The 9,541-nt window shown below is 40.1% G+C and overlaps 1 protein-coding gene across 2 annotated transcripts; it reads right to left on the bottom strand.

Annotated features, from left to right (window-relative positions):
- Positions 1–2,001: 2,001 nt before the first annotated feature.
- On the bottom strand, positions 2,002–7,029 carry CDK1 (cyclin-dependent kinase 1). Of its 2 annotated transcripts, XM_006835796.1 has the most exons (7): positions 6,967–7,026; positions 5,914–6,070; positions 4,669–4,792; positions 3,893–4,063; positions 3,221–3,384; positions 2,947–3,088; positions 2,002–2,111 (listed from the first exon to the last, which is right to left on the bottom strand). In XM_006835796.1, the coding sequence occupies exons 1-7, from the start codon at positions 7,001–7,003 to the stop codon at positions 2,016–2,018; spliced, it is 891 nt and encodes a 296-aa protein (XP_006835859.1). In that variant the 5' UTR covers positions 7,004–7,026; the 3' UTR covers positions 2,002–2,015. The 2 variants fall into 2 exon arrangements, with proteins under 2 accessions (XP_006835859.1, XP_006835860.1); XM_006835797.1 differs by lacking the exon at positions 3,893–4,063 and having other exon boundaries at positions 6,967–7,029.
- Between the last annotated feature and the right edge of the window lie 2,512 nt (positions 7,030–9,541).

The following is a 9,541-nucleotide window of genomic DNA, read 5'->3' as shown; positions in this document are numbered from 1 at the left end:
AGCAGCCCAGGGTCTTATCCTTGCTGCAGAGTACATGTTGACCATTTGGTCACGTATAGGTGTTTTTTTGTGCTCAGTATTCATAGGTTCGAGTCTGGAATCGACTCAACGGCATATTTTTTTATGAGCCAATCTTTTAGTTGAAGGGTGACTCGAAGGCGTGTGACTTCAGTACTAAGTTTAAAGGGTATCTCCATCTGATAGTCACAGGTCCAGTAAGGTTGTCCTTTATTAAGAATTTTAGTTTGTCCATTTTTTTTTTTTACCATTGTGGCGCTTTGGCTTAATGCATTGGACTGCAAAGTCAGTTTGAACTTCAAGGTCAGGAGTTCAAGCTCACCAGCCACTCCTAGTAAACCCTATACGGGCTCGCTATGGGTCAGAACTGACTTGGCCACTAAAAAACAAACTCAATTCTAAGAATACTATGATTCTTTAAAAATATTTCCTTCACGTACGCCACGTTATTAAGTGCTGTCAAGTGGGTTCTGACTCAGGGAATTCTGATATAAGGTTTCCTATGGCGCAACTGGTGGGTTTGAACTGCTAACCTTTAGGCTAGCAGTCTAGTGCTTATCAACTACAATGCTAGACCGTGCTTCCTCATATATGTCATTATTAAGTGCCATAGGGCCGGTTCTGACTCATAGCGACCCTGCATAGGGTTTCCGAGGAGAGTCTGGTGAGTTTGAACCACCGACCTTGTGGTTCAAACTGATCTTGCGGTCTAGTGCTTTATCCCACAGCACCACACCAGGACTCCCATATTGTTAAGTGCCATCCATAGTAGGTTCCAACCCATAGCGACCCTGTATAGGGTTTCTGAGGAGCAACCTGTAAGCTTGAACAGCTAACCTTATGGCTCAAACGAATTTTGCAGTCCAACACATTAACCCACCAGGCCACACCAGGGCTCCCATGTGTTGGTGGTTATATGCGGTAGAGTCAGTTCTGACTCAGTGGGCAAACCTGCACAGGGTTTCCGAGGCTGTAAATCTTTACCGGAGCAGAAAGCCTTATCTTTCTACCACAGAACAGCTGGTAGTTCCAAACTGCTGACCTTGAAGTTAGCAGCCTGACTCTTAACCAGTATGCTATCAGAGCCCCTTAGGGCTTCTATATACTGACATATTATTGTATTATTGTATATTAATATCTATGCATCATTATTGTCTGTATTTTAATTTAAAAAACTGTTGTCAAGTTGGTTCTGACCCTATTGAGCTTAAACTGCCGACCTTGTGGTTCAAACCGACTTTGGAGTTCAGCGCATTACCCCACAGCACACCACACCAGGACTCCAATGTAAAAACATAGTGTGGTGTGTGTATGTGTAGTGGGGAGATCTTATTGTAGAGGCAGGGACAATGTGCCTTCCAGTTGATTCTGACTCATAGTGACCTATATAGGGTTTCTGAGAAGTGTCTGGTGAATTTGAACCACCAAACTTGTGGTCCAGTGATTACCCTACTGTGCTACACCAGGTGGTTTTGTTGTTGTTATTAAGTGCTGTGGAGTCCGTTCCTACGGACCCTGTATAGGGTTTCTGATTGCAGTTGAGTGCTTATCCTACTGAACCACACCAGGACTCCAAAACACTGGTAGGCTCAAGTATACATGGAAATGTAAATATTCACAGCATGAAAATATTTCAGGATGTTATAAAACAAACTTGTGAACTAAATTTTACTAGTTCTAATTCGAAAACCCCCAGGAAAACTAGACGGCGATAAGAAGTAATGATTTCAGCCAACTCGAATTTTTGATTCGTGAAATCAATACTAATTTATTTTATTGCAGTAACAGTTGTTACTGTGTGATTCACATACATATAGATTATTTAAATTCATACAGAACAACATTTATAATTTTAAGTTATGCTTTGGAAATGAGAAGAAGTACAGTTTGAGATTTAAAGCATAGAGAAGGCGACACAGGAAGAGAGTTAATAGTAAAAGTATGAGTGTCTGCTCTAGATGTAACACATAGATTTTTTTTTTTTTTTTTTCAGAAAGCTAATTCTTAAACTGGTTGTCCAAATCATCAAAGTAAGGATGATTCAATGCCATTTTGCCAGAAATTCGTTTGGCAGGGTCATAGAGTAACATTTTCTAAGGGAATAAAAAAAAAAAAAAAAAAGTTAAGTTGTTTTATTTATTTAGAAAATTAACCAGTTAAACACATCTCCATAAACTCTTGAACTTATCTACCAATAAGCATTAAGCTAATGATTTAAGTTAAAATCTACTGATTGGACATTTCTATTTGTTCAATACTAATAAACTACATTGTATTTTACTCTCAAGTTTTAAATCTGCTCCTTAAATCAGACACCTCAATGACTTCTTTTTGTTACAAATTATACTAAAACAAAAACAATTAGAGAGAGCTTTAAAACCAAGACATAAATTTAGGAAACATATCTGGTTGATTCTATTTTGAGAGTTAAATGGCTATCTGAGTCATTTATAAGATTCTATAGCAGTTTCTGATGTAGCTTCCTGCAAGTTAAAAAATAACAAAAAAGGCTGAGACACAATGTGTTATAAATACAGCTAAAATTGAGTCACTAAATGACTTATTGTTACAGAGACCTCCTATAAAACTTAACAGCCCCAGCAACAGAGAATTATCTACCCCAAAAGTCAATATGAACTAGATTAAGTCCTTGATTTCTGTTTTGTTAATTGAAGTGAAGGTCTTTGTGCTCAAGAATTATAGAAGTTATAAAAGTAGACAGAGTACAGAATATGAAAAGTATCTTTGAAATAAATTAGTACTGTTAATCTAATACAATCTTCCTTAAGCTAAGCTAGGCCAATCTTTTATATTACAACAGTTTTGGGTTGTGTTTTTAAAGTAAACAGTTAGTTGGGAAGATAATCTAATAGAAAGGAAGACAAAAGCATTAACAATGGTAACATCAGTATAAAGAACACTCCTTACCGAGAGCAAATCCAAGCCATTTTCATCCAGATTTTTGACATGGGATGAGAGGCTCCCTGGTTTCCACTTAGGAAATGTATTCTTATAGTCCTGGAGGGATTCCACTTCAGGCCACACATCATTATTGGGGGTGCCCAAAGCTCTAAGAACCACAGCAAAGCAAAAGATGATTAGAGCATAGATATAAACTCATTATATGCATATTGCCATTATTATTTATTGCTCCATTTATAGATATATATTTTTTAAGACCTTAGATATAAAGCAAAAGTACCTGAAAATTCTGAAGAGCTGATCAATTTCTGAATCCCCATGGAAAAGTGGTTTCTTAGTTGCCAATTCAGCAAATATGGTGCCAATACTCCAAATGTCAACTGGAGTCGAGTAGCGAGCTGAGCCCAGCAGCACTTCAGGAGATCTATACCACAGAGTTACTACCTGTCACAAAACACATTTTTACATTGAATAAATATGATGCGTTAAATTAGTTAGATCCCTGTGAGATTGGACCCGACTCAATGGCACGTAACAACAACAAGCATTGTTTAAACCAATGGGAACCAAGTAATCTTTATTTAGAGCCATAGAAGGGACGATAAGAAGGAATGAATAATAAAAAAAAAAAAAGCCAAGACCTCTAACCAGATGAGTGCAATGTTGTTTTCACTCTGGGTACGTTCTTTGGAAGACATTTTTCCAATCATCTTTTACTTTTCCATCCAACTTTCCCTTTCCTCTAGAAATATCGAGCCATCAATAATACTGATGAAACATGTTTTTTTCGCTAATAAAGAACAATAATGTATATGAAATAGTATCCCTTGAGCAACTAATTTGCAGCAGAGAAAGCTTCATTGATTATTTCTCTTTTGATTTAAAGAACCACCACAGAAAATAATCCAGTATCAACGTTACTCCAAAGCATCAAAACAAAATTCCTACTTACCTCATGGGTGTATACTCTGATAGGTATTCCAAAAGCTCTAGCAAGCCCAAAATCAGCCAGTTTAATTGTCCCTTTGTCATCAATCAACAGGTTTTGTGGCTTTAAATCACGGTGAAGAACTCTTCGGGAGTGACAAAACACAATCCCTTGCAGGACTTGGTACAAGTAACTCTGGAAAAACAAAACACAAATTAGAAACTTAAGGATCATATACCATATCCTAACTAATCTTAGCGGGTTCCCCAGTAATAAACGGGTTACCAAAACCAAATCTATTGCCACTGAGTCAATTCTGACTCTTAGTAACCCTACAGGTCAGAGAAGACCATCCCCATAGGCTTCCCAAGGCTGTTTAGTCTTCACAGAAGCAGACCCAGACTGGCACATCTTTCTCCCAGAGCAGTTGTTGGGCTTAAGCCGCCGAACAGCTAAGTGCTTATGGGTAACTGCTATTAACATCATCTCTAGGCTAGGCTACCTGCCTGGGAGGAAAGTGAACTAGTCATTAATTTCTCATTCTACTTTCTAACGTATATTCTCACAAAACACAGGCTATACTTAGCTGACCCTTTACATTCACAAGGGCCTGATGGTAGTACGCCCGCACGTCGTGTTCAACTCACAGAGATCCTGTAGAGGGTCTCCAAGGCTGTAAATCTTTATAGAAACAGAAAGCCTCATCTTTCTCCTGTAGATTGGAACTGCTGACCTTGTGGTTAGCAGCCCCAGGCATAACCTCTCTGCTACCAGGGCCACCTATTAGATAAACTTCTTACCTTAACCAGTGAAGGTTCCATGAATTGACCAGGAGGGATAGAATCCAAGTACTTCTTGAGATCCATGGAAAGGAACTCAAAGATCAGATATAATCTGGAATCCTGCATAAGCACATCCTGAAGACTGAAGAACAAAACAATTATATGGGGGGAAAATCACGCAAATATATTTAGCCTCTTTTCCACAAAATAAATCATTTCCCGTGACTCACAATGGTTATCTTATGCAAAGTAGTGCTGTAAGAAACTATCAAAAACAAACACGTCGTCTGAGGAAAACTTCACTCACAAAAAGAGAGCTTCAAAAAAATTGTGCAGATTCCCTTTTCTTTTAATTCCATTTTTTCATGTACTTTTTAGAGCCCCTTTATAGATAAATACCTTAGTATAAAATTAGAGTTTGAGACTTTCAGGACAGGAATTTAAAATCAAATCTCATTATAAATGAGATGCTCACCTTTAAACTGTATTATTGCTCAGCTTGTCTTTCACTTGAAATGAACTATATGAATAAAACTTAAAGCAGTATCTGACCTTAACAGCTGTTCTCCATTTCCATCCACAGCAAAATGCAATTAAATTCTAACTAACTTGGCTTAAGAGTTAGTTACAGTCCCAAGACTGTAAATCTTTAGGAAAGCCAACTGCAGTAGAGCTTCATGTGTGTTCTAAAGAGAGGCTGGCGGATTTGGACTGCCATTACTGTGGTTAACAGCCCAACATTTCACCCACTGCACCACCAGAGTTCCTTGTTAGGAAGGTAATTCCCTCAAAACACCAATCCATGTAATTTGAAGGAAAAAGAAAAGCACTTCTTTTTCATCTCGCCTAGCTACGACCTGCCTTAGAACTGATTAAGGAGTGGTTAAGAGATTAGAGGTTCTAGAATGGCAGAGAATTAATGACAGGAGACTTTTCACTTTCCCCCAGGGCCATCACTCTCAACTAACAAATAATTGTTGTTGTTAAGTGCCCTTGAGTCAGTTCTGACTCATAGCGACCCCCATATAGGGTTTCTGAGGAGCGGCTGGTAAGTTTGAACCGCTGACATTGTGGTTCAAGCCAACCTATGGTCTAACGTATTAACCCACAGCACCACACAAGGATGCCAACAAATAATAACAGGATTCTAATTCCATTTAAGCCAAGCTGTACACATTATGCAAAAGTAAAAATTCCCACACTGACACTCCCATTTCAAATGGTGAAAAGGAAAATGTCTTAAATTCAGATAGTATGCCATACCTGACGATGTTTGGATGACGAAGTTCCTTCAACAGAGAAATTTCACGAATTGCAGTACTAGGAACCCCTTCCTCTTCACTTTCCAGTCTGATTTTCTTCATGGCCACAATTTGACCTGTAGTCTTGTGTCTTCCCTTATACACAACTCCATAGGTACCTGTAATCGATAAAGCAATTATCTGCTGTAATACTCCCACAAAACTAAAAAATATTTCTAAAAACTTTTTAGTCCAATAGGTGTCACATGATAGATTTAATCTATTCAGAATTACACTCTCACTGTTTCATACAAAAAGTTTAGGGTAACAACTCATCACAAGTATAGTTTAGATATTAAATTCATGTAGTCCAATGTTTCCCCCATACTTCACCTACTACATGGTAGGAAAACCTCCCACCCATACAAAGGTTATGAGAACACAGCTAAATGGCCTGATTCTGTTGGTATGGACTTCAGAGAATGAACAGCAATGTCAACATGAGGGATCTTATGGTAGGGGTGTGGCTATCAGAAATGGAAATAGCAGTAACAGTAATGAACAATTAGATAAAAAGAAAATAAAGAGATCTTCTGCAGCAAATTTGTCCAACTCAATACATCATTTAATTTCTCAACTGCTGCTGCATGAATAATATTATTGATCCAAGTAGAAGGAAATCATTGCCATCTTCTATTTTCCTCCACCTATCATGATGTTATCAGTCTAGCAGAGAATTTCCATTTTCATGTTCAGGCGTCATTCATTTTGACAAGCAAAGCTGTCACCTACATATTGAATGTTGTTAATGAGCATTCCTCCAATCCTGATGCCATGTTCTTCAGATACATATACTATAGCTTCCCAGATCATATTGTTTGGCAAATTCAATTAGGTGAAAGGATACAACCCTGTTAATTTTCCAGTTAGGAAAGTAGTGAAATTGATTCTAACCCATAGTGCGTAGGGTTTCCGAGGGGTAGCTCCAAGTCTAATGCTGATCCTACAGCACTACACATTAATATAGCATCATTAAATCAATTTAAAACGTCTTTTAAAAATTAAAGTCACTCACCTTCCCCAATTTTCTCTATTTTGGTATAGTCTTCCATTATTACTCAATTAGTATTGCAGAACCTAAAATGAGGAGGGGAGAAACGAATTTAATTATATCAGTAATTCAAAAGTTGATTTAAATTCAATTTATTAGAAACATTTTTAGTGTTTGTTGTTAAGTATCCTCTAGTAGGTTCTGACTCATAGAGTTTGCAAGGAAAGGCTGGTGGATGGTAGTCTTGTGCTTATCATACAGTGCCACACAAGGAGGACTCCTAGCAGTGTGTACTGCAGTTTATAATAATTGTTTCGTTATTTGTATTTATTATTATTATAAAGGTGTGCTCTTTTAAGTACCACATCTACATAGATCCAATTGATAACAGCAACTGGAAAGATGACATAGGAATCTTTGGGGGCAAAGAGTTAGTTATTGGGGGAGGAACTGCTCAGGAGAGTGGAAAAGTTGCACAACTCAAAAAAATTTTTTTAAAAGAGCCGATTAGCTGATCACCAGATTTGCTGGTCATCAACGATTGGCCCAAACGCAGCCATTGTGAGGATGGCGCCGGACAGGGCGGTGTTTTGTCCTGTTGTACATCTCGTGACACCGAACACGCGACATTCAAGTCTTTCTCTACTGGTAGGTTTGCCAAAGCAAGAGAACTTATAATTCCTTTGCTTTTTTACTAGCATGCCATCACTGATGATAAAATCACATAGGGTCAACAGAATAGCCAATCCTTGTAAGTTCTAGTTCTTGCATCTTCACAGGGGGGCGGGGCGAACAAACAACAGATAGCAGAGATTAAATCATTTACAATAAACAAAATTGCACAACATTAGGCAAGAGTACTTATCTTAAGAATTTCTACTTTGCTCAAGACGCCCCAAGATGGAAGAATACCTACTAATGTCTCCCAGTCCCAAGATCTCTAAAGGCCCTTGTGTTTGTTGTTGTTAAGTGCCGTTGAGTCGGTTCCGACTCGTAGCGACCCTGTAATAGGATTTCCAATGAGGAGCTGGTGGGTTTGAACCTCCAACCTTTAGGTTAGTAGTCCAGTGCTCATCCTACAGCACCACACCAGAGGTTCTTAGGAAATGCAAGAACATTACAGCACAAACACTGATTTAAGCCCTTGACAGTGGTATTAACATCACACATTTCTATCTCCCAACACATCAGTTTTCCACTTTCTGCGAACCGCATAGTACGTAACAACCATAAATATAAAACACGTTCTTAAATGCCATCTAGGGAGCTCAGGGTGGGGAAGGGCCACAGGGCGACGCAAGCCCTTTTAGGTGCAGAAGTTCATCGCCTGTTTCTCCGGAGCGCCCGGGTTAGGTGCTCTCTTCCTTCCCACCCCGGAGCCCCGCACTCCACAGGTGCTCAGCGCCGTCCAGCAAATTCAGATTTGCCTTCCACCCAGTTCGCACTCCAGCAAGGTGACCTCTTCCTGAGAGCAGCCGACCTGAGATTCCCCCTAAGTTAGACCCCGCTTCACTTTCACCACCAGGCCCGCAAGTCCTGAGCTCCAGGCCCTGCCCACCCTCCCCGGCCGGGACCACGCAGGTCCAGCTCGGCCTCCCAAACAGCATCTCATTACTCAGTACACTCCAGCCCGAAGACCCGAGCATGCTCCTGGGGAGGCGACGCCCCATCGGCAAGGCCCAGGCCCCTGCAACTCTACCCAACTTATCCCGCGGTAGTGGTGGCGGTGGCGGTAGTAGTGATGGTGACGGCGGCGGCGGCGGCGGCGGCGGCGGCGGCTACCACACCTGCGTCGCTCTTCTCCGAACTTCTCTACCCAGCTTCACAGCTAAGTGAGCGAAGTTTCAAACTCAGCGCGCTAAAAAGTCTCGAGTCCACCAATCAGGTTGCACGTAGACTTTCAAAGGAGCCAATCGGAGCCCAGTTACGCCTGACTTGCCTGAGCTTGCTCTCCGGGATAGCTAGAGCGCGAAAGAAAGAGGAAACGGCGGCTGGAGAAAAAGCAGGAGGGCGGGCGCAAACTGAGTCTGTACGCAAGCGCTCTCTCTCTCATTCCAGGGAGAGTCGTCCTCCTGTTTCTAGTCATCGCGAATCTACTGTTAGTTGTGGAATTTTCACTCTCTCTGTATTGGTACAATTTATATTTATTGAGCTCAAATAGAGTTATCACAAAAATAATAACTACACTTACATCAAAATTCTATTCCTTCCAATTCTAATATTAAGACTGATGGTGGTGGTGTGCTGTGAAGTCGGTTCCGACTCGTAGCGACCCTCTACAAGGGCTTCACAGGCTGTAAATCTTTAAGGGAGCAGAAAGCCCCATCTTTCTCCTAGAACAGGTGGTAGTTTTAAACTTGAGGTTAGCAGCTCGACTATAATCACTATGCTACCAGAGCTTCTTAATACTCAAGATTTACGTATATTTATATTGTTCGAAATGCGTGGTTCACAGGCTGAGCTTGTGTCTCCAGAAGAACATTTTCAGTTACAATCAGAAGAAAATAATGGAAAACTGAAAGACGTTCTCAACAGTCTGAAGAAATTACTACATTGTTATTTCTACATTGTGTTGTTGTTGTTTTGGTTATGAAGTGCC

Source organism: Chrysochloris asiatica, unplaced genomic scaffold (genome assembly GCF_000296735.1).
Source record: "Chrysochloris asiatica unplaced genomic scaffold, ChrAsi1.0 scaffold00020, whole genome shotgun sequence".
Classification (NCBI taxonomy): Eukaryota; Metazoa; Chordata; class Mammalia; order Afrosoricida; family Chrysochloridae; genus Chrysochloris; species Chrysochloris asiatica.
The sequence above is the reverse complement of the archived record's forward strand: the minus strand, read 5'-3'. Positions and strand labels throughout refer to the sequence as shown.

What these genes read in the sequence shown, in the direction of transcription:
- CDK1 (XM_006835796.1), bottom strand. Translation starts at nt 7,003, where the DNA reads ATGGAAGACTATACCAAAATAGAGAAAATTGGGGAAG. An exon ending in CGTCATCCAAACATCGTCAG is followed by an intron (nt 4,793 to 5,913) that starts GTATGGCATACT and finishes TTTGTTCTTCAG; the next exon opens with TCTTCAGGATGTGCTTATGC. An exon ending in TGGAACCTTCACTGGTTAAG is followed by an intron (nt 4,064 to 4,668) that starts GTAAGAAGTTTA and finishes TTGTTTTTCCAG; the next exon opens with AGTTACTTGTACCAAGTCCT.